Source organism: Fusarium vanettenii, assembly GCF_000151355.1.
Source record: "Fusarium vanettenii 77-13-4 chromosome 3 genomic scaffold NECHAsca_2_chr3_3_0, whole genome shotgun sequence".
NCBI lineage: Eukaryota > Fungi > Ascomycota > Sordariomycetes > Hypocreales > Nectriaceae > Fusarium > Fusarium vanettenii.
The window spans coordinates 1,647,549-1,670,193 of NW_003315880.1; the positions used below are offsets into that span (position 1 = coordinate 1,647,549).

The window sequence follows — 22,645 nt, forward strand, 5'->3', positions numbered from 1 at the left end:
GACAGCAACTGAGGGTCGGCGGCAACAGGACGGCGATGCCATGCAGTGGCCGGTTTCACGTTGTGTCGACTCGAGACAGATCCGAAAAGGTAAGGATGAATGTTGCTCTTGGTCTCGGATGGACGAATGCCACGCTCTTGTATCCAGACAGTCGGCTCCATCGATACCCCGGTCTATCAACAAGAGTCTGGAAGGGGAACCATACCAGGTCGACGACTGCCTTGTTGTGACTCGGGTCTCCACACAGTTCTTTTGTGCCTTCCATGATGGCACCGTCCGGATGGCACTGGGACTGATTGCCATCCACGGTGCTGGGTAATTGCACTGAATCGTGATGGTGACGAGATCTTCCCTGGCTATCCGGGAACGTGGCCGTTCTCGGCGCCTTGATAGGTTTTTTTAAGGTTTCTTTGCGTCTGGTGATAGCCTCTGGCGAGTACTAGTATGCCATGACTCTCTTTCAATTTTCACCTCATTTGTCCCTCGTGGACAGTCACGCCAAGACGGCCAACAACCACAGGCGCTCTACACAAACATCTCTGACACTTCACTTACAAACTCCCCTGCAGACGCTCCCAACACCACCACAACCATGCCTGCCGCCATCTCTCCAACGCTGCCACCCACTGGCATCACCAAGTTCACCAACTGTCGTCTCTTAAAGCATGGTGATCTTGTCTGGGAGGACCTGTGGGTCAGCTCGGCCACCGGCAAGATCGTTGACAGCCAGGCTTCCTTCTACGGCGAACTCCATCTCCCTGATTCGACCATCGACCTTGGTGGGCGCATCATCGCCCCTGGTCTGATCGAGAGCCAGCTGAATGGAGCCTTTGGCTTCAACTTTTCGACCCTGCTTGACGACATGTCCGAATATGGCAAAAACATGGACCAAGTCAATCGCCTACTGGTCAAGACAGGGGTGACATCGTACATCCCGACAATCACGAGCCAGCGCCCAGAAATGTACCAAAAGGTGAGCTTCCATTCCCTGGGGATTGGATGGTGGGGATCACACATGAGGCTAATGCTCCGGCAGGCACTCCCGTATCTGGGCCCGTCTGGGGAACGGCGCATCGCCTATCATGGGGCCGAGTCCCTCGGCGCTCACTGCGAGGGTCCGTTCCTGAGCCCCACCAAGAACGGCGTCCACAATGTCGACGTCCTCTTACAAGCACAGTCTATTGAGGACCTCGAACGATGCTATGGCCGTGAGAATATGACCCCTCGCCAGGATGGAAGCAAGTCGCCCATCAAGATGATCACTGCCGCTCCTGAGCGAGGACAGATGATGAGTCTCATCCCCGAGATCACTTCGAGGGGCATCATCTACTCGGTTGGCCACACCGAGGCCACATATGAGGAAGCGTCCCAAGCAGTTAGCAATGGTGCCAGAATGATTACACACCTCTTCAACGCTATGCGCCCTCTGCATCACAGAAACCCGGGTGTTTTTGGTGTTCTGGGCAAGGCCGAGAGCCTGCCAAGACCTTTCTTTGGCATCATTTCTGACGGCATCCACTTACACCCCACGACCATTAAAATCGCCTACAACGCGCACCCTGACGGCTTCATCCTCGTCACAGACGCTATGCATCTTGTCGGTCTCCCAGATGGAGCTTACCCATGGACCAATGGGGAAGGTACATGCAATATTATCAAGAAGGGTCCCAAGCTGCTGCTCGAGAACTCGGACACGATTGCCGGAAGGTGAGTAGCTATTTCGTATTAGCAATTGTGGCTGCTGACCTTGACCAGTTCGATTACGCTGCTCGAGTGCGTCAACAACTTCATGCAATGGACGGGAGCAGGCATTCCACATGCTCTTGGAGCAGTGACCTCGACGCCTGCTGCCATGCTCGGCTTGCAAGGAGTCAAGGGTACATTGGACTCGGGTGCCGACGCCGACCTCGTGATCCTATCCGAGAACGCTGTAAGTCAGGGCGAGGTTGGAGGAGCCTACCATCGCCTTGTTCTAGACGAGGTGTGGAAGTTTGGCGAGAGGGTCTCCCGGGCTGAAAAGGGCGGAAACTTCATGTGAAAGTTGCCAAGGGTGGATCAAGGTTTCCTATTATTGAGTATCGAGTTACGAGAACAAGACTGTACGCATTAGAGTTGAAGAGTATTCCCCATAAGCGGTTTTAGAGGTTCAGTGGTTAAACAAACGAGCCAGGAGTTCCGGTAGACGGCGTTGATAAGGATAAAAAGATTGAACCGTTTGAACAACCTGATATGATATCTATTCCATCCTGTGTGTATATGCGTGAATGATCCATGTGATGGATTTCATGCGTGTGCAAGCTCCATCGCATATTCAGGGTCCTTCCAGCTGCCCGATTGGCGATAGTGAGCCACCCGCTAAACCGTAGCGCAACCGGCGGCCAAGCCCCTTCTGAAGCCATGCTCGAGACCACCCACTGATAGAGCCCCATGTCCCTCAACAGGCGGCAGAGTGCAGCGGGGGATTGCGGCTTTCAAGCATGAGGGCGTCCGGGCTCGGCCAATTGTTGGAGCGATGCCAATCAGCGATAGCAAAGGTCCGATGGAGGCACCATCCGGCAGCACTTCAGCAGCCAGCCCAGTGGGCCCTCTCCACAAAGTCTCCTCCACTCTCCACCTCCACCTCCGCGGGCTCCCCTTCCATTCATTCTAACTTGCGTGCTCTCTCCATCCGATGCTTGTCGGCTGATCCGTCGGTTGCTTGAATCTTCAGCGCGCTTGTTTCGCTTCTAGAGACCAGCGCTGCTTCAGCCTACAATCGCCCTCGTCGCCGCTTCCGCATCATCGTTTCTGTCTGTTTCACAGAGTCGCGCGCCATCGTCTTGTGTCGCTATCCCCCGCCGCGCCCACCTGATCCAATGGGGCAATAACGGTGCGCTTCAACTGAACAATGCCATGTCCACCTTCAACTCAATGCCGGGGCTGCCAACAGGCGCCTCCGCCAGCGAATCCATGGCCATGAATCTCAGCTCCGGACAGTCCCAGAACATGGGAATGGACGTCTTTGACCAAGATCTAACCTTTGACGAATCACTACTGTAGGTGCTGCTTCTACTTGCGCGCGCGCAATGACCAGTCCAGTCGACAAGCTGACAGCTATCTGTAGTGACGGAACCGCGTTACCGAACCTCCCCTTTGGCAGCTCGTACGACCTAGATGCCTTCTCAACAACCTTTGAAGATCCATTCTCCTACTCGTCGCGACCTTACGAGCCTACGCCCCACCAAGATGTCCTGCATGAAGAATCCTCCCCCCAGGAGCCTGACAATAAGCTCCTGGGCTTCTCTGCCCCGGTCTCGAGCGCCACTATCATCAACGAGAATAACCAGTTTGTCGAGGCAAACATGACTGCCGAGTTATACGGCATGTTCTTTGTGGCCGAGGACGTCTTTGGCGGCGATTCGACGGGACGGCCTCTCGAGTTGACGTGTTATCGACGCAATCTGTGGCAGTGCTCGGGGCAGATCACCCTTCCCCGGATGATCACCAATATCATGAATGAGCAGGGGCAACACGTTCAAATATTCGAGCTTATGGCATCCATTACCGCCGTCGAATCCATCGAGGGGAAATCTACCGAGATTATATCTATCCCCTGGAAGAATGCAAACCCACAAGGAGGGGAAGACACAAAAGCTGTTTCCGCTCCACCCAATATCACTCTTGATCTTTCAACAGGTCAGGAACTAGACGCGCATCGAGTATCTCTGCCCGTGTCCTGGAAAAGACTCCAGTTCAAGCACGCCACCGCCAACAACGGCCGAAGAAAGGGCTTGCAGCAACATTACGTTGTCAAGATCAGCCTCCTAGGCAAAACACAGACAGGGGAGTTTGTCAAAATTGCCGAGATACAGTCTGGTCCAGTCATTGTACGAGGCCGGAGCCCGAGGAACTTTGATAGCAGAAAGGACGTTCCCCTGACGGGCGACAAGCGATTCGATAGAAGAAGCACATCAACCTCCAATGCTGATCAACCAACACTAAAGTTGGAGCGAGAGAATTCTCAAGCTTTCCCACAAAGATTTCCTTCCGCTAGCAGCGTCCAGGTAAGCTCTATTTATCCATCTTCGACGTCAACAATCCTGACCAGTCAGCAAACTAACGACTGGACAACACCCCAGCCCCTATCTCACCCATTACCCAGCCCTCAGCCGCAAGCCAGCCCTCATCCCGCCAAGCGAGTGGCTCTATCACCAACAATGGCGAGGCCACCAATTCCAGCTTGGTCAAACGACTCCAGTAGCTCTGCTAAAGCACAGACTACCCACAACAGCAGAAGCTCGGCATCACGGCAAAACACTTCTCTCCCAATTAACCTATCCTTATCAGAGGATGAGAGAAGTCCAAATCGCTCCAGTGCTGAGCTACATAGTCCCAACTCGGGCAAGAACCATTCCACGACAGGTGTAAACCGGGAAGCCAGCCCTGCAGAAGAGGCTGACCCGCTGTATGAGTACTTCCCGCTGACGGTGGACGATTGGTATGATATAATTCATCTTGTTCTTCTCCTTGGAATTTCGCTGACCATGTTCAGGATGCCACCCGTCGATGCCGTCTACAGACCGCACGTGGTCCATCACACCATCATGCCACCCGAGATGAAGGCGCAGCAGTTGAGGAGCAAGGCGAAGCGATATTTCGCCCCGGAGTAAAAGTGAGGAAATTTGGCGCAAAATGATGATTTATGAATTTTTATTGGAGGTGAGAGGTTGGTTATGTGGTGTATATTACTCTACTATTTGTTAGCATCGGCTTATTAGCCCATTTCATGGAGCAGTTGATCTTGGGAAGAAGCATCAAGGACCGGGTGAGCAGAGCTCGAGACAGATAATGAACAGCTGGTTCATTCAGGACACGAAAGGGCTTGCACATATACCCTAGATTTTCAATGCAAGTTCAACGAGTACTATTACAAATATGATATTGCCAGACACGAGCCTAGGTGACGCTGTAAAACACCAAACGCCCAACATCCAACCCAACGTGACCAACTCCCTAAGCCATGCCATGTCTCTTTTACTTTTAGACCAAGCAGACGCCTCCCTTTCCAGCGTGTCAGCATTATTTGGGGTTTATTCTTCTATCCCTACTGGTACAGTCTGGTGGTATCCTCAACTCCGAAACAATAATGTAGCGACTGGACAAGACCTGCTCCGTCTCTATTTTCCCAGGATTCCAGGTATGTGACTACTCAACTTGAAACCTGTTAAACCGCGATAACGTTTGCCTTACTCTGCATCTCGGGCTTTGGAGTAAGCCGGCCGTTCAGGCTTGGCTCGGGGATACGCGATGCCATTCGGTCGGGGACAAGGTCTGGAGAGGGAGATCTCCTAGCAGCGTCGGCCGTGGGCGTCGCCCGCAAGAGGTGAGAAGCAATGGGTTCAGGGGCAATGACTGTCGGGGTCTGAACCTTTTCGATCTTGGTTGCGGGGATGGCAACGTTGCCGGTGCGGACTTTGGAAGGGAGAATCTGCTCGAATCCTTGCTCACGAGCGACTTTCTCGATACTCTTGAAGTACTGGGAATATGTTAGCGGAGAGCACTGTGATTTGACTTGCTTGCTTACCTTGACCGTCTTGACCTGAAGCTCTAGCGTCGCATCCTCATCGACCACAATCATGGGATGTGGGTGAAGTTGCAAGCAGGATAGCGACCACATGTGGTTGACACCCTGCTCGATACACTTTTGCAACGCGAGCGCCTTTCGGGCTCCGAGAATGATGACGACAACCTCCCTCGCCTCTAGTACAGTCTGGACACCAACGGTCAAGGCCATTCTCGGCACTCTGCTCAGATCGTTGTCAAAGAAGCGAGAGTTGGACAGAATAGTGTCGTAGGCCAAGGTCTTGACCCTGGTGCGGCTGGCGAGACTGGATCCTGGCTCGTTGAAAGCAATGTGTCCGTCTTCGCCAATGCCAGCAAGGAAAAGATCGATGCCACCAGCCGCCTTGATTGCATCCTCGTATGCATCGCACTCGGCCTCTGGGTTGGGCGCATTGCCATCAAGGATGTGGACGTTGGAAGGATGAATGTTTACGTGAGAAAAGAAATGCTCCCACATAAAGGTGTGATAGGAATGGGGATCGTCTCGAGGCAATCCGACGTACTCGTCCATGTTGAAGGTGACGACATTTTCGAACGAGACCTTGGATGTTTAGTTAGCTACCGTGTAAGTGGATGATATTGAAGAGAAGCTTACCTCGCCAGCCTTGTACTTGCGAACGAGCATATCATACACACCAACAGGGCTAGATCCTGTAGGAAGACCTAGAACGAAGGGGTGCTCTGGCGTAGGTTGGAACGCGTTGATGCGCTCGGCGACATAATTAGCGACATAGGCGCATGCCGCATTCTCGTCGTCGCGGATGATGAGCCGCATGATGTAGGGATGTAGGTAAATGTCTAGAAGGGGGATAGTGTGTGGGTATTCAAGATCAATAGACAAGGGTCTGTTGTTTGTGTGAGGTTTCTTGTGATGGAGGGTTTTGCAGAAAACAGACTTTCTTTTGCACGAGATGTGACTTTCTTATGAGGGGGGAGGCACACACAGACAATTCAAAGTTCCTGCCAAGCAAGAATAAACTTGCCATGTGCGATACGTCGTGGAACCCACCAGATTGGTCGCCTCTTGCCCATCCCATCCATCATGTGTGCGTGGAGAGAAGGAGAGCGGCATCGGGGGGCCTTGCAATGTACAGTATCATGTAAACTATTGGATGCAGTGACTGATTGGAAATGAAACGTTCACTGGAAGAAGCATATGATTGAACTGGGTGACTCGGGTCGTGAGATCGCACTGTATTGCTCATGATGGCCAAGGTTGTGTAGAGTCATATGACCCAACGGCCGTTCAATTGGCTGACAGTGGACGAACCGCAAAGGTTGAAGCAACGCTGCGTGGAAAAAATGACGTCCCAGTAGACCATGGCCACTCGGGGTAAAGTGTAGACGGCGATGTAAGGTAGCTTTCGGCAGAAGTGGAGGTTATCTACAGTCCGGTCCCTGATCAAGGTCAGGACGATGGCACCTTTACCACCTTTGAACCATGTCAATCTGCGACGACGGGATCGAATCTTTTGTTGCTTCTCGTATTCGACTTGCATCAAGATCTTGTAAACCCATCTCATCACCTTCTAGAACACTCGCCGAGCCGCAGCCCATGTTGGATACCAACCCGAGGTGGCCGTCGAGGGTCTGCGTAAGCCCAGCTCCACGTGTCGGGATTGGTCTCAAAAGGACTCATTTTTGACAGGGTTCAAGGGGCTCTTTTACTTGTTGGCTTCCAACTCGCAGGCGGGCGCTCTCCTTGTACAACAAGGTGCTGTCGGAGCCCAGAAGTAACAATAGATGCTGGCTTTGGCCGAGATGAATCCTTGTTGTTGCAAGGCACAGATGGGACTTTTGACCCACCGAGCCTCGGCGTGGGGTAGCTTAGTGGTAGCTCTCAGTAGCGGTGCACTAACAATTTCCCTTGCTCCCGTGTCTTTGGTCCACTGAGAGGTGACCCTCCCCTGGGCCTGGCTGGGCTGGTAGTGGCAGAGGCTGGCTGGTTTAAACATCCACTTCTCACGGGGGCGCTCACACGCAACGTTACAACCCCCCCATCTGGCATTGATCCTCATCTCCTCCTCCATCTGACCCAACAGAAATGTCGAGTCTGAGACCACGAATTGAACGGCTCCTGCGAGTAAAGGCCCGTTCCCAGGCGCCGGCACTCTCTGTAGCGCCTACCTAAAAGCCTTTTGTTTCAGTGGCGGTTGTCGCGTGTCGCCTCGCCTGTGCCTGTGCGACGTTGAATCTAGGACAGGACCTCCCTCCGTCCATCATGGATGGACTCGCTCATCCATTCCCTTTGGCGACAAACAAACCCGCCCGCTTCTCGACTCCTCCCTGCCACCTCGAGTCCTCGGCGGTTTTGCTGCTTCCCTCTGCTTCTTACCCGCCGGCCTGCCTGACCTGAACCCAGTCCTGGCAGGTCTCATCAGCTCCCCCTGTCAAGTTGCTTCCATCCATCGTTCACGTCCCGTCTCTTCTCTCCCGTCGTCTGAGCGCGTGCTGCCATCCATCCACGGACGGCCGACTGGACGGACCTGTCCATCCACTCACTGGGACCATCGGGGCGTAAGACTCTCTCTCTCTCATCTCACCCCATCTGTCCCCTCAAAGGCGAATCCTCCAGCCTGCCTCTTGCTCGTATTTCCGTCAAGTATTTACTTTGCGCCGTGTCCATGACTTGGTTCCTCCTCCGATCTTCTCTTACTTCTTCGTCATCATTGTCCATGGTATGCAGCCGCTCGTTTCTGCAATGGCGACCTTTCGAAAGACATTCCTAGCTGCCATCATCAAGAGCCTCCTGCGGGGCAAGTCACTGGTCCAGGCCATCTTGGCTTACTGGATCCGTCCCGTGAAGCTCGGCACAGATGGCAAGCCTCGTGTTGGTACCACGTCGCGACGTACTATACAAAAGTTTCTCAAGGAGGCTGAGGCTCTGTTGCTTGGACCCGTCGACCGAGATGGCCTACAACAACTATCGCGAGACCTACGGGAGCAACTCCTAGACCGACTCCAGACCGACATGCAGTGCATGCTACCCTCATACAGCCACCAACTTCCCAGAGGCACTGAATGCGGTCGTTTTCTAGCTTTGGATGTTGGCGGTTCAACCCTCAGAGTAGCACTGGTCGAATTGCGAGGGCGCACAGCCGACGTGGGAGAGGAGAGCAAGATCGTCAGCATCCAGAATTATTACATAGGCCCTGAAATCAAAGCACTGGAAGGCATGGCTTTCTTCGATTGGATGGCCGAGAGGATATTAGAGACTCTGTCTGCAGAGTTGGAGGAGCATCGTAGTCCTGACCATCCTCTACCAATGTCGATGGCGTGGAGCTTTCCCATTGAGTGAGTTTCTTTTCTATACCCCCTTGCTTTTTGTTTGAAACTGACGTATATATTTTAGGCAAACTTCACTGGCTGGTGGAAAGCTGCAAGGTATGGGTAAAGGCTTCTCGGCGAACAAGGGGCTTGTCGGCCAGGACCTCGGACAAATCGTACGGACGGCGTGTCTAAACCGTGGGCTCAGTGTAGAGCTTCGAGCCATCGTCAACGATTCGAGTGCCTGCTTGCTATCGGAGTCGTACAACCACATCTCGACAAGATTCGGTCTCATCCTCGGAACCGGTGTCAACATGGCAGCCTACCTCCCCGTCTCCGCCATTGGACGTTCCAAGTTTGGTCAACGTCCTCCTGAGTGGTTCGAGAAGGCCACGCATGTCATCATCAACAGCGAGATTAGCATGATGGGGCGTGATATCCTGCCCTTGACGAGATGGGACAGGCAGCTGCTTGAGAACCATTCTCGGCCCGAGTTTCAACCCCTGGAGCACATGGTCAGCGGCATGTATCTGGGCGAGATTTGCAGGCTCGCCCTTGTTGAGGCGATCGAGTCCACTGGCGTCTTTGGGGCTGTGCTTCCACCATCACTACAGAAGCCGTACTCGCTGTCGACTGAGACTCTATCCATTATTCAGAGGTATGTTTGTGACCAAGTTTATGCAAGCCAGGGATACTGACATTTTACAGGGACACAACTGATGAGCTTGATGCAGCCTGTCAACAATTCTCTCTCCGTCACCCATCACCACACACTCCCACAACCTCGGACATGTCATTCCTCAAGCAACTGGCTTCGTTCATCTCAACCCGCTCAAGCGCACTTGTGGCTACAGGCGTCTACACGTTCTGGAACCTACGCATCGAAAGCCAGAACAACTTCATCTCGACGCTACCTCTGGATTCGCCCCTTCGCGAGAGCGCCGAGGCAGATCGCGACCTCAACGAAACAACTGTCGCCTACAACGGCGGCGTGATTGAAAGCTACCCAGGTTATCTCGCCAGCTGCCAATCATACTTGAACGACCTGGTAGCGGCTGAAGAGAAGGAGAAGAGCGGAAAGAAGACAATCAAGCTCGTCTCGGCCAAGGAGAGCTCACTCATGGGCGCCGCAGTGGCCTTGGCTTCTCTAGAAAGGGACGAAGGGGGGCCTCTGGGAGTGGTAGGATAAGGGTAAATGATGTGATGACGGGGTATAATGGGTGCAACACGTTTGAAGTATACAATGGCACTGGCGCTTGGCGATATCACTTTTGGACGAAAGCATGTGTAAAGGGACTCGGACGCCATGGTTAGAGTCTCGAGCCATACTAGAGGCTCATGGTTAACGAACGGTTTGAACGGAGGGATGAGATGAAAAACAGTTCATGTTGATGAAAATTCACTTTGAGAATTTCCAATATTTTAGGTTTATATAGTTTCTCTCATGGTGATATTTCTGGGTGCGTCTTCCATCGAGCCTCTTAGTTATGCTCAAGACGCGGTCAAGTTTGTGGCGTAAAGTGGTTCGCGACTGTGCGCGCGATACTCCACAACCCCTGTTCTTCCACTTCTAACGTGCTGCTTCCATTGGCGGGTGGAACCTTCTCTAACGTCATAATGTCTCCGTTGTCACGTGAGCGCCTGGCGTCTTCGCGTTGAGTGGACGGCGCGTCTTGACAATCAGGCACCCCACGGCAAACTTCCCGGCGAGCATCACAAGTTTGCGCAACCAAAACTGAGCTCAAGCACCAGCACCTCTCGTGTTCATGTCTTGGCCAAGGTGCTCTCCTTGTTTCTAGGGTTTTTTTCTTTTCTTTTCTTTTCTTTTCTTTTCTTTTCATCTGAACGTATACTATTGAGCTACGCGACATGGCAGACACCCCGAAAGGCTCAGCTCTTTTTGCTGAGTGCGCCGTCGCGTTTGTCTCGAGCAGTGCGTTGACTCCGAAGCTCATTAGCGAAGTATGATGGCCTTGAAGTTCCCTAATTCTCACCGTACTAATAATATTGCAGCTGTCGTCGCTTCTAGAGGACCATGGCGCTACCATCTGCGAACCCCGACGCGACGGCTCGATCCCCATCGAGAAAGTCACACACATCATCTCGAATACGATCGATTTCCCCCAATTCACGGAGTCGCAAGCTGTCATGATTCCGGTTGTCACAACACAATGGATCACCAGCTCACTCACCCGCCGAAAACAAGCACAGATCCGACCATTCTCTCCTGACCCTAGGTTGATTTTTGCCGAGGTCGTGGTGACCTGCGCCGATCTACCAGAGACGGACAAGGAGAGCATCGCTGGTGCCACGATGGCTTTGGGTGGACAAGAGACCAAGGACGCGACTCGAATGACTACACATATCTGTGCGCTATCAATGGATCATCCCAAGGTCCAAGCTGCCCTCCAGAAGGGATGGAAGGGCAAGGTTGTTCTGCCGCACTGGTAGGCAAAAATTGAGATGACAAAGCCGCGAGTCACTGACATGTCTAGGTTCGACGATTGCTTCAAGCTGGGCAAGCGCATTGACGAAGGTCCCTATCTTTTGCCTGACCCCGAGATTCTTAAGAAGTCACCCGAGGACGAGCTCAAGATTCCGACCAATGAGAACCTCACAGGAGCTACATCACCAACTCCAACATATCTACCACTACCACCTGACGGAGATGTCGTTCGCCCACCAGTCACCGTTTTCCAAGATCGCAGGGTGATGCTCTCATCAGATTTGAGCATCACTGAAAGGCTCACCAAGGTGGTCAAGGACATCATTGTCAATGGTGGTGGCAAGGTTGTAGAACAGGTTGAGGATTGCGACATGTTTATCTGCCAATACCGGGACGGCCCTCAATATGTTCAGGCCGCGCAGTCATGCAAGGACGTGGGAAACCTTGCGTGGCTTTACTGGCTTATCGTCCATAATGACTGGACATCCCCTCTTCGCCGACTGCTGCACTACCCGGTTCCTAAAAACGGCATCGAGGGATTCAAGAACATGCGTATCACTGTGTCAAACTACGGCGGCGAGGCCCGGATCTATCTGGAAAACCTCATTAGGGCCTGTGGCGCCGAGTTCACCAAGACGATGAAGTCGGACAACACCCACCTCATCACTGCGCGCGACTCGAGCGAGAAATGCAAGGCCGCCCCCGAATGGGGCATCGCAGTCATCAACCACCTCTGGATCGAGGAGAGCTACGCTAAGTGCGAGCTGAAGCCCATCAACATTAAGAAGTTCAACCACTTCCCTCCACGAACCAACCTTGGCGAAATTATTGGGCAGACCTTCTTTGATGAGTCAAGGTTGCGAGAGCTTTACTACCCCGGGGGTGACGACAAATTGTCTCCCGGAGCGAAGAGAAAGCGCAAGATTCTCGAGGCAGCGGAAGAGAACGCATATTCTCGAGGGCCAGCGGAGGGCGTTGTTGTTGGCCGTGTAAGTGAGGATGTGGATATGGATGATCTCCAGGAAGAGACCGAGGACGAAAGGCCTGCCAAGAGGACGACAACAAAGACTGCTGCCGCGATAGCAACACCGATTCGCGCTCGCCATGCCGAAAAGGAGAACGATACACCGTCTGTGATTTCTACGGGAGGTCGCAGTGCCAAGGCAAAGGCCCGAGATCTCTTGCAGGCTATTGCCCCCGATATTGCGCTTTACGAGAAGGAGAAGAAGCGCAGCAAAACAGGCAACGCCCTTTGGGGTGGCAAGCGGGCCGCGGATCAAGCAGAGAAGGCAAACAACAAACAGAGGCAGGCAAAGAGCCCAGAAGTTGAAGAGGATAATGCTGCAAAACGGCCAGCCAAGAAGGCCAGGCAATCACTTCCGGACGTCGAGATGCGTGTCATTTTGACCGGTTTCAGCAGATGGGTTGGGGATAAGAACAAGGAAGATCAGGATCGGGTAAGTAAGCGTAAGCCTCGTCTACATCTACATGTTCTAATATGTCGAACAGAGAAAACTACGGGATCTGGGTATCCAAATTGTTCAAGAGGGGCAGCCGTGCGACTATCTAGCAGCCCCTCACATTGTTCGGACCGTCAAATTCCTATGCGCCCTAGCCCGTGGGCCAACCGTCATCTCTTCCACGTTTATTGACAAAACCCTGGAGATGGGCAAGCTGCCCGACATCGACGAGTATATCCTCCAAGACAAGGAGACGGAGAAGCGATATGACGTGAACCTCGAAAAGTCGGTGGCTCGTGCCAAGTCGAACCGAGGCAAGCTGCTGACGGGGGTTCCCATCTACTGTACTGAAAAGATCCGAAACGGACCCGACAGTTACAAGGCCATTGCCGAAGCGAATGGGGCGATCTTCAAGATCTATCGGGCACGGAGCGGGACGACGATTCGACCGACGACGGCGGAGGAGGAGGGCAATGCGCCTCCAGAACCTGTCTACCTCCTGAGCAGTCTGGCTCACGATGAGCGGCAACTGTGGAATCGGTTCCGAGATATGGCGCGAAAGGGCAACATGGAGCCGCGAGTGGTTGCGCCTGACTGGTTGCTTGACGTGGCGATGGCTCAGCAAGTGAGGTTTGACGACAAGTTTTTGGTGGAGAACTATTACGCGGACCAGCTGTAACGCAGACTCGGACGCAAGTTGGAGAGGTTTCTTGATGATGCTTGGTGCAAGTCTGGAAATATGGCCGGTGGTAGAGTTGGAGGTAGGTCGAATTGCCATGCTGTACTGTACTGTACTGATGATGATGGCTCGTTCGGGGCGGCGTAATGTATAGAGATGTGAAAATGGGTTCAGCGTTTAGAAGAATTTGACGCCTAATGAGTCGTCTTGGCCAAAGATTTGAGCCTTGCCTCGCTTGACAAGGACATTAAGGGCTTTAATGAGGACATCTTGGTCCATTCCATGGATATCTACTATTGGTGAGCAATGTGACTGCCCATGCTTGTTCCTTGTAAACCTACCAGTTCCCTTGGTGCCATCGCCCTCGACAAGCTCATAGATAGTCAGGACGCTGCCCTTCTGGCCCGTCTCGTCGACATAATTCTCAATGAGCTCAGCCCACTCGTCAGGCTTGCGCCAGTATACAAGAACGACGTCACCAGTTGTGCCACCGCCGACATACTCTACACGGCCATCCTTATGCATAAAGACGACGACATCGCGGACATCATCAAACTGTAGACGACGGTCTAGTTTACGGTTGACAAAAAGGTCCGAGTCGGCGGCTTCTGAGAGGGAAAGACGGAAGATGCGATTATGTCGAGCGTATGAGAGGATTAGGTCGGACCACTTTGTGCGCTGGGCATGGAGAGTGGTGAGGTTTGTCTGGCGGGTGAAGAAGGCTGGAAAATTGTATTCGCGGGGAAAGACGAAGGAGCCGTCGTCGTCGGTGGTGGTGGTAGCCATGACTGGGGAGGAGTGGTTTATCGTGATGGTTTTTGGTATTGAGAGAGAAGCTTCTTTTGGAGGGGTTGACGTGATGACGTGGGGGGTGGAGGGGTTCGTGGTGGGCGACCACGTGCTGGTTCGGCCGAGACCGGTTTAGATGCGACATTGCCCAGTGAGGAAGGCATACAATTCTCTTTTTTCTTTCATTAATCTCGAATTTAAAGGTCGATGCAAGTTTGTCATATTCTCATGAGGACTATGCAACTAATTCTTTGGATGAGTCGGCAATATCAGAATGCAGGTTTTCAATCAAATCATTCCAATTCGCTCAATTTGGACTACACAATGTCCCCCATAAAACAGACCCCAGACGCATCCTAGTGCGCCCGTCAAGAGACTTTTAAACAACTTGATTTCGGCATTCAAATTTACAATTACTTCTTCTCCCCGGAAAACAAGTATCCTTTGTTGTTATCTCTGTGGGGGATAGCTCATTCAGCCAGTCACAGCGTTGGTGTTGCAATAGCCTCGAACAGAGATGCGCCTTATCTTGATCCAACTGATAAGGGGAAGAGAGCTTGGCTCCGAGGAAAAGGTTCAACTGCAGGGAAGATGAAAAGGCATCAAAAATAACTCGGTCACAAAATGAAAGAGACGGAAAAGGACTTGCGGCTCCGGTCATAATTCGGAGACCCATGTTTTGTTGTAGGTTCTCGTCTCACCGTGGTCGAGTAGCAGCTCACCGCGACTCATCGTGACAAGCAAATACCCGCTGAAAAGAAACCGTATAACATCGTCAGAGCCCTCATCTGCTCATCTCACGACATTAACATGGTCTGTCCGACGTATGACTGTTGTCGGATTTCCACGCACCGCCCCGACGCCCCACGTCCCTGAGTAAACGTCCATCTCCGCGGAGCATTTACAAAAGAGACGCCAACAAAGGCCGCTCCCGAGCCGTGCGGCCGCTGTCCTCTCTGAGCTCATTGATTGGTTCCCCTTCCGACCAGAGGGCCTCTACCACCCAGCTGGCCGATCTTTGATAACGAGACACAGAGCCCCCCGTGGCGAGTAGAACGTTTCTCCCGGAGATGCCAATGGCGCCATGACTGAGCCGGAGATGCAATTCTCGATAGGGAATAAGGAGCCATGAGGCTCCAGACAGAGGATCCATAGCCATGGGCCTCGAGACCGAGAGACCCTCTCACAGTCCAGGGCTCCTGGTTCCTATCAGGACTTGTTTATAACCATGGAATCTCCTGGGGTCCCGCTGCAGGATTTCTCTGAGGGTATTCATCCACAGGGCTACTCACAGACAATTCAATCCGCCCAGCATGAGTGAAACACAGAAACGCCTGGTCGTTGTCGGACTGGGCATGGTGGGCATTGCTTTCATGTAAGTGGGCTCGACACTGACAATGTAGCGATTACATGATCTGACGCTTTTGTAGAGAAAAGCTGCTCAAGTACGATGCCACAGCAAAAGAATACTCTGTTACTGTTCTTGGAGAGGAGCCATATCTCGCCTACAACCGAGTAGGACTTACGAGTTTCTTTGAGCACCGGAAGATTGAGAATTTGTACATGAACCCAGCAGAATGGGTAGGTTGAGCCGCATCGAGCATATCCTGGTAGACACTGACGAATGATATAGTATGCCGAGGCAGAGGGATCTCTCAACTACCACGTCAACACCAAAGCCACTAGTATCAACACAGACGACAAGACGGTCGAATGCGCCAACGGCGAGACATACCCTTACGACATCCTCGTCCTGGCTACCGGCTCCGATGCTATCCTTCCCCGAGGTCTTCCCGGTCATGACGCCAACGGTGTTTTTGTTTACCGCACAATCGACGATCTCAAGAAACTCATCGAGTTTGCCGACTCGAAGCATGGTACCAACGGTGTGGTTGTCGGTGGCGGCCTGCTCGGTCTCGAAGCTGCCAAGGCCATGTTAGACCTAGAGCGATTCAACAAGATCAGACTGCTGGAGAAGGCACCCTATGTCCTGAGCAGACAACTCGATGATGTTGCTGGCAAGATGGTGGTGGACCAGGTCTCACAGCTCGGCGTGGACGTCATGCTCGGCAAGGGTGTTTCCAGAATCAAGACTGATGAGGAGAACAAGCTCACCGGTGTGGTGTTTGAAGATTCCCAAGAGATTGACTGCTCAACGCTGTGCTTCGCTGTCGGTGTAAAGCCCAGAGATGACCTTGCTAGGGTCTCTGGACTTGAGCTCGGTCAGCGAGGTGGTATCGTCGTCAACGACGACTTGAGAACAAGCATGCCAGACATCTACGCCATTGGAGAGTGTGCCAGCTGGAGGGGAATGGCCTATGGTCTTATCGCCCCCGGTGTCGAAATGGCAGAAGTCCTCGCCTTCAACCTCACCCAAGCAAAACTTCACTCGCCCCGAACCTTTAAGCGTCCCGACCTGAGCACAAAACTCAAGCTTCTTGGTGTCAACGTCGCCAGCTTCGGTGACTGCTTCGCCGACCGTGATGGTCCTGCATCTCTTCCACCCAAGTTTGCCAAGAACTTGCAAAACGGTGACGTTTCTTCGGCCAAGTCGGTGCAGGCCTTGACATACAAGGACCCTTTTCTCAACATCTACAAGAAGTACATCTTTACCAAGGATGGCAAGTACCTTCTTGGTGGTATGATGCTTGGCGATGTCAATGACTATGTCAAGCTCGTGCCCATGGTCAAGTCCATGAAGGAGCTTGATGTTCCCCCAAGCGAACTCATTCTTGGTGCAAAGAAGGACGACGATGGTGGCGACGACCTCCCCGATGATGCGCAGGTGTGTTCGTGCCACAACGTGACAAAGGGTGATATCGTCAAGGTCGTCAAGGACGGTACCTGCAAGGATGTCACGAGTCTCAAGAAGTGCACAAAGGCCGGTACAGGCTGTGGTGGTTGCGTTCCCCTCATTACCACCATCTTCAACCAGACCATGGCATCCATGGGCAACGAGGTGACAAACTACCTCTGCCCTCACTTCAACTACTCCCGTGTGGATCTCTTCAACATTGTCATGGTGAAGCGTCTCAAGTCGCTGCCAGAGGTGATGCGCGAGGTTGGAAACGACAAGACCAGTGTCGGCTGCGAGCTGTGCAAGCCTGCCGTGGCGAGCATCATGGCCTCGCTCTGGAACAGACACGTCATGGACAAGACCACCTACGGTCTTCAAGATACCAACGATCGCTTCCTGGGCAACATCCAGCGTGACGGCACATATTCCGTCGTCCCCCGTGTGTCGGGTGGAGAGATCACTCCCGAGAAGCTTGTCGCTATCGGTGAGGTGGCGAGAAAGTACAACCTCTACACCAAGATCACAGGTGGTCAGCGTATCGATTTGTTTGGAGCCAAGAAGCAGGATCTCCTCGACATCTGGGGTCAGCTTGTCGCTGCCGGCATGGAATCCGGCCACGCCTACGCCAAGTCCCTACGTACGGTCAAGAGCTGCGTCGGCTCAACATGGTGCCGATTCGGTATTGGCGACAGCGTCGGCATGGCTATTCGTCTCGAGGAGCGGTACAAGAGTGTACGAGCACCGCACAAGATCAAGGGTGGTGTAAGTGGTTGCGTGCGTGAGTGTGCTGAAGCCCAAAGCAAAGAGTATGTTTCTATCCCTATTCCGATGTCCACCTTTATGTAACTAACATGATTTCAGTTTCGGTTTGATCGCCACGGAAAAGGGCTTCAATATCTTTGTTGGCGGTAACGGAGGCGCAAAGCCTCGCCATGCCGAGTTGTTGGCAAAGGATGTGCCTCCCGCCGAAGTGGTACCCATCCTGGACCGTTACCTCATGTTCTACATCCGCACAGCAGACAAGCTTCAGCGTACGGCACGTTGGATCGAGAATCTCCCTGGTGGTCTCAAGTATCTCCAAGAGGTCATCCTCGACGACAAGCTAGGCATCTGCGCGTCACTCGAGGCCCAGATGAATGAGCTCGTCGACAGCTTCTTTGACGAGTGGGCCGAAGCAATCCGCACACCTGCCATCGCCGCCAAGTTCCGACAATTCAACAACACAGCCGAGACGACGCCCAACATGGAAGTCGAGTCTGATCGCGGACAGAAGCGGCCCGCGTTCTGGGTGGGCGACGCCGCCACTGACGACTTCCAGGGCCTCAAGGACAAGTGGTCCATGACGGCGTGGGAGCCCATCATCGAGACGTCCTACTTTGACGGCGCTGATGAGCTGCCCAATGGCATATCCGCCACCATCAAGCGCGGCGATACTCAGCTTGCTGTCTGGCGCATCCAGGGCGTTTACTACGCCACGCAGCAAATGTGTCCTCACAAGCGTGCCTTCATCCTCTCCGACGGTCTCGTCGGTCAGGAGCCCTGTGACAAGAAAAAGTCCTCTGACGCCCCTGAGGATACCAAGACCTCACCTTGGGTCTCGTGCCCACACCACAAGCGCAACTTTGACCTCGGAAACGGCTCCTGCAAGACGGATGAGAAGCTCTCCATCGCCACGTTCCCCACCGAGGCCCGTCCCGATGGCATGCTGTACCTCAAGCTCCCTCCCGTGGAGGAGCTCGATGCCGCGCTGGGCACAAGGAAGTGGATGGTCAAGAAGGGAGAGGCTGGCGAGGCGCCGCTGGCCGAGCTAGATAGACGTATCAATTTTGTTGGTCTGCGCGGTAAGAAGCCAGGCGTGAGGCCAACGGCTGGTGGTAAGATGTCAACCAAGCCCCTGGAGCTGATGGCTGCTGCCAATGGCTGTGGAGGTGGTGCACCAGAATGGTAGACATGAATAGACAAAAAAGATAAAAAAAGACGGCCTGGAGTTGAGCGTTTCAGAAATCACTTGATTGTTTAGATAGGGAAAGTCTGGGAAACGGCGACTGAGATTCGATCATGGGTTGATTTGTATGGGATATCTTTGTTGTGTGGATTAATAGACATATACCCCTCGACAGACCAGGTCAATCCCTCATCGCCGTGACGTGACATGAACGTATAAGATAAAAGTAAAGCCCGTCACCAAAAAAAGGTCGCCCAGCACGTTTCAACTCCGTAAAATGAAGTCCTCCAAGTCGAGGTTTCCTTCTCATTTCCCATCCCGGCCAACCCAGTCGACCAGGCTCCCTTCTCCCGCCTTTCGCTTATAAAAGTGTGTGCGTGTATGTGACCTACGCCGGACACGTAACATAACAGGAGGAGACATAGAAAATGGAAGGATTGGTAAAAAAGAATAATGTACCTTGAGAAAAGAGGAAAAAATGAAATGTTATGGTGGTTATCGTCGAAACACTTGACACAATTCCGATTGCGCTGTGCCAATTCCTTTGCGTGTCCCTCTCCTTCGTCCTGTATTGTCCTTTTTATCCGTTACCAAGTAAAACTCCTGATGCCACCTTTCTAAGAAGCAGATACCCATGATCGTACAAAGTCATCTCAAAAGAGCAAAGTGAAGCAGATTGCAAAGAGGTGGTCAAGTGGAGTGTGTGATAGGAAATATATCGGTAGATGTGTGTGTGTGCGTAGGTAGATGATAAGTGTGTGAATATGGGTGTATCAAGTCGCAGGTAAACATATATAATCGCTTGTCGTCGTCGTCTAGCATCCGTCGTCTTCGCATTCATCAAGGCTTCCGTAGCCAGTGTCCGAGTCCATACCCACCACGCTCTTGGTGATGGTCAGACACCGGTCTACCACCTTTTCTCGGACATCAGATGTAACGCCGCACTTCTCTCCGGGCGCTCCGCCCATCCACAGGCGGAGACCACCAGATAGTCGCTCCAGCGAGGACTGGAACGTCTCTGCTGCAACCTTGTGCTCAAAGAGCTCCTCCATTAGCTGCAGAGCTGCGGTGCAGCCAAGAAGAGACATTTGGGATGCATTGCCTCTTGTCATGATGGATTCAATAATGCGGAGACCTTGATGTGTGGTGCCAGGAGTGCACTCAACTCGTCGAAGGTGAGCGATGGCCATGGCGCAGCGGAGAGCAAGTCGGAGGTCGGGAGTCGAGGCTTGGAAACTTGAGTCGATGATGCAGATGGAAGTGCTCAGCAGAGCGTCAACCTTTTCGTTTCCCATCGATTGCAGGGCCGAGGCGATATTAGCTCCACGGGCCTTGTCGATCAGGACTGCACGTGCCACGATGGCGCGAGCCTGCGCAGTAGATCCAATCGGGGCGGTATTGATAGCCAGCTCAATGTCGTCCGTCTTGGTGAGCAGAGCCTCCTCGTCCTTCTCCATCGTTGCCAGCATAACACGGTGCAGGGTTTGAGTCGACCACCAGGCTGCAACGGCATCGAGTGGGGAGCCGATCGCCGTGTCGTCAACCACCGAATCCATTCCGTCCATAGGGGCTGTGATGTTGTAAGTAGTCTCGGTGTTGAAGGCCAGGTTGTGCGCTCGCTGGATGATATCCTCGTTAAGCACCTCGTCGCATTCCTGTTCGACCAGTGCAGCCAGATGCTCGGGCAAGTCATCGTCATGTTGCTCAGATGATCCTCGGCGAAGCTGTGTTAGGAGACGGTTCAGTTGTCGGGCCTCGTTCCACTTGGTCCGTGCAAGCTTGGCGGCAATGGCGTTGCTGGCGCCGAGGTGTAGTCGGTTCTGGCTGGGATCCCACAGAAGGAGGCGGATGTGGAGAGCCTTGAGCATGAGTCTCATAGGGCTATCAGGGAGGGTACCAGAGGCAAGTAGAGTGAGAACCAGGCGGCTCTTGTTAATCTCAACGTCGCCGCCAGCCAGCTGAGAGTCCAGGGCAATGCTCCACGCCTTGACTCGGGCAGTCTCCTGCTCCTCGGTCAACCCGGTAAGCATCTGGTAACCGTGAATACCAATAGCATTGCGAAGGCTGAGCTTCAGCGTCTTGAGAATGAGAGCAGCCGCCTCAAGGAAGAAGTTATGGCGAGGAACCCAAACAGTCTGAATAGCGGTGAGCCAAGCCTGTCGACGAACGTGAATGGGCGAAGCCAAAGATGGCGCCGCCTGCAGAACGCCAACCTGTGACTTCTTAGGCTTCTGCTGGGCTTTGGCGAATAGAGAGGGGAGGAAGACCCAAAGGAAGGTTCCCAGAAGTAGGATTATCCGTAGAGAAGTGTGGATGTGGTAGCCCATGACGTTGATGTCAAGGCCAGACGCCACAGATCGGAGGAGGTGAAGAGGCACAGCGAACAAGCCTCGGCCTTCTGGCTTTTCGTTGCTCACCTCATCCTCTCGCACCGCTTCCAATATCATTAGGCCAGCAAGTGAACCGACCATGAGCTTACCAAAGTAAGGGCCGGCATTACTCCATCTATTTTGCTGCATTTGCTGCTGCTGCTGGATCTGTTGCTGTCGGATAAGCGCAGGGTTGCCTCCTCGGTAAGGCTGTTGAGGCACAGGATATGGTTGACCAGCAGCCATCTGCGCTGAAATGATTCTCTTCATGTCATCGGGAACCTGAATCATGCCCGCTGGTGGAGGGCCACCTTCCTGCGTCGCCGACATTGGCGACCCGACAAACTGTTGAGCATCTTGGGCGTACTGAATTGGTGTAGGTGGTTGTTGCAGAGGGCTGATTGCTCCGTTCATGGCGCCGGCCATGAACAGCTTTTCAAAGGCAGCGATTCGCGCCTGCATCGCGCCATTTTCGTCGAGCAGTCGAGTATTTCGCTTCTCAAGATGTCGAATGTATTCCGTCGCCTTGCTCAAAACCTAGTTGCTATTAGTCTCATATACCATGATTGCAGACGTGGCGTGACGCGACATACGGTAGCCTTATTCAACTTGTGGGCTGGAGTCAATCCGTGAAGCTCCTCGCGATCCTCGGTCGTGTCTTCGCCTCGCGCGCTCTTGGACATGATGCGCAGACTGGGGACGCTGTCCCTCAAGGCGGCGATCTTGTCATTGAGGTTCGTCCGGTATCGCTTCTCGATCATATTGTGGGCCGTCTTCTTGACGGGCTGGTTGCCATCATCATCTTCCTCTTCCTCATCAGGGTCAGCGGATGACTTGCGCTTTCGTGAGGCCTTGGAGGACATCTCGGCGGGATCTGGCGAAGAGAAAACCCCCGTCTTGCCCTCACCAGCAGCCGAGTCGGGGCTGGAGGCGCTCTTGGGGGAGTTGTACTGGAGATGGGGCGGCATGGCGATGTTGCGCAGCTTCTCCTGCAGTGCAGGAGTTAGGTGGCTGATGATGTGCGGTTGAAGAATAGCGGGATCCTGAAGGTTGCCCGGACCCAAGGGCGGGTTCGAGGGGATGGAGGCGGCGTAAATGGACTCGGGACTGAGGGTGGTTGCCGCAAGGCTGTCGAGGCCGGCAGAGACGGGCAGCTGTTGGAGATTCTGCTGCTGATCCTGACCGAAGGTGAGAGCCCAGGGAGAGGGTTGATAGCTAGTCTGAGTGGGAGGAGCGGTGCTGGAGGGGTCGTACGAGTCGTAAGGGGGCGTGCCATTGAACTGCCATGCGGC

General features: G+C 53.3%; 8 protein-coding genes across 8 annotated transcripts; 5 read left to right on the forward strand and 3 right to left on the reverse strand.

Annotated features, from left to right (window-relative positions):
• Positions 1-592: 592 nt before the first annotated feature.
• On the forward strand, positions 593-2,127 carry NECHADRAFT_67362 (carbohydrate esterase family 9; the record flags this gene model as incomplete). The annotated part of the gene is made up of 3 exons (XM_003052552.1): positions 593-973; positions 1,037-1,707; positions 1,756-2,127. The coding sequence occupies 3 exons, from the start codon at positions 593-595 to the stop codon at positions 2,036-2,038; spliced, it is 1,335 nt and encodes a 444-aa protein (XP_003052598.1). The 3' UTR covers positions 2,039-2,127.
• Positions 2,128-2,892: 765 nt separating this feature from the next.
• NECHADRAFT_35170 (uncharacterized protein) lies at positions 2,893-4,649 on the forward strand (the record flags this gene model as incomplete). The annotated part of the gene is made up of 4 exons (XM_003052553.1): positions 2,893-3,035; positions 3,104-4,037; positions 4,092-4,477; positions 4,532-4,649. The coding sequence occupies 4 exons, from the start codon at positions 2,893-2,895 to the stop codon at positions 4,647-4,649; spliced, it is 1,581 nt and encodes a 526-aa protein (XP_003052599.1).
• A 403-nt stretch (positions 4,650-5,052) lies between these two features.
• Positions 5,053-6,458, reverse strand: NECHADRAFT_59124 (uncharacterized protein). Its single transcript, XM_003053065.1, has 3 exons — positions 6,197-6,458; positions 5,564-6,142; positions 5,053-5,515 (listed from the first exon to the last, which is right to left on the reverse strand). The coding sequence occupies exons 1-3, from the start codon at positions 6,374-6,376 to the stop codon at positions 5,204-5,206; spliced, it is 1,071 nt and encodes a 356-aa protein (XP_003053111.1). The 5' UTR covers positions 6,377-6,458; the 3' UTR covers positions 5,053-5,203.
• Positions 6,459-8,302: 1,844 nt separating this feature from the next.
• On the forward strand, positions 8,303-10,057 carry NECHADRAFT_91891 (uncharacterized protein; the record flags this gene model as incomplete). The annotated part of the gene is made up of 4 exons (XM_003052554.1): positions 8,303-8,895; positions 8,954-9,394; positions 9,525-9,526; positions 9,558-10,057. The coding sequence occupies 4 exons, from the start codon at positions 8,303-8,305 to the stop codon at positions 10,055-10,057; spliced, it is 1,536 nt and encodes a 511-aa protein (XP_003052600.1).
• Positions 10,058-10,737: 680 nt separating this feature from the next.
• Positions 10,738-13,468, forward strand: NECHADRAFT_99640 (uncharacterized protein; the record flags this gene model as incomplete). Its single annotated transcript, XM_003052555.1, has 5 exons — positions 10,738-10,830; positions 10,882-11,315; positions 11,364-12,303; positions 12,337-12,771; positions 12,824-13,468. 5 exons carry the CDS (start codon positions 10,738-10,740, stop codon positions 13,451-13,453), a joined length of 2,532 nt encoding a protein of 843 aa, XP_003052601.1. The 3' UTR covers positions 13,454-13,468.
• A 162-nt stretch (positions 13,469-13,630) lies between these two features.
• On the reverse strand, positions 13,631-14,239 carry NECHADRAFT_67376 (uncharacterized protein; the record flags this gene model as incomplete). The annotated part of the gene is made up of 1 exon (XM_003053066.1): positions 13,631-14,239. One exon carries the CDS (start codon positions 14,237-14,239, stop codon positions 13,631-13,633), a length of 609 nt encoding a protein of 202 aa, XP_003053112.1.
• A 1,316-nt stretch (positions 14,240-15,555) lies between these two features.
• On the forward strand, positions 15,556-18,987 carry NECHADRAFT_77775 (uncharacterized protein; the record flags this gene model as incomplete). Its single annotated transcript, XM_003052556.1, has 4 exons — positions 15,556-15,617; positions 15,673-15,823; positions 15,876-17,845; positions 17,901-18,987. The coding sequence occupies 4 exons, from the start codon at positions 15,556-15,558 to the stop codon at positions 18,985-18,987; spliced, it is 3,270 nt and encodes a 1,089-aa protein (XP_003052602.1).
• Positions 18,988-19,072: 85 nt separating this feature from the next.
• On the reverse strand, positions 19,073-22,450 carry NECHADRAFT_59138 (uncharacterized protein). The gene is made up of 2 exons (XM_003053067.1): positions 21,947-22,450; positions 19,073-21,890 (listed from the first exon to the last, which is right to left on the reverse strand). The coding sequence occupies exons 1-2, from the start codon at positions 22,319-22,321 to the stop codon at positions 19,800-19,802; spliced, it is 2,466 nt and encodes an 821-aa protein (XP_003053113.1). The 5' UTR covers positions 22,322-22,450; the 3' UTR covers positions 19,073-19,799.
• Between the last annotated feature and the right edge of the window lie 195 nt (positions 22,451-22,645).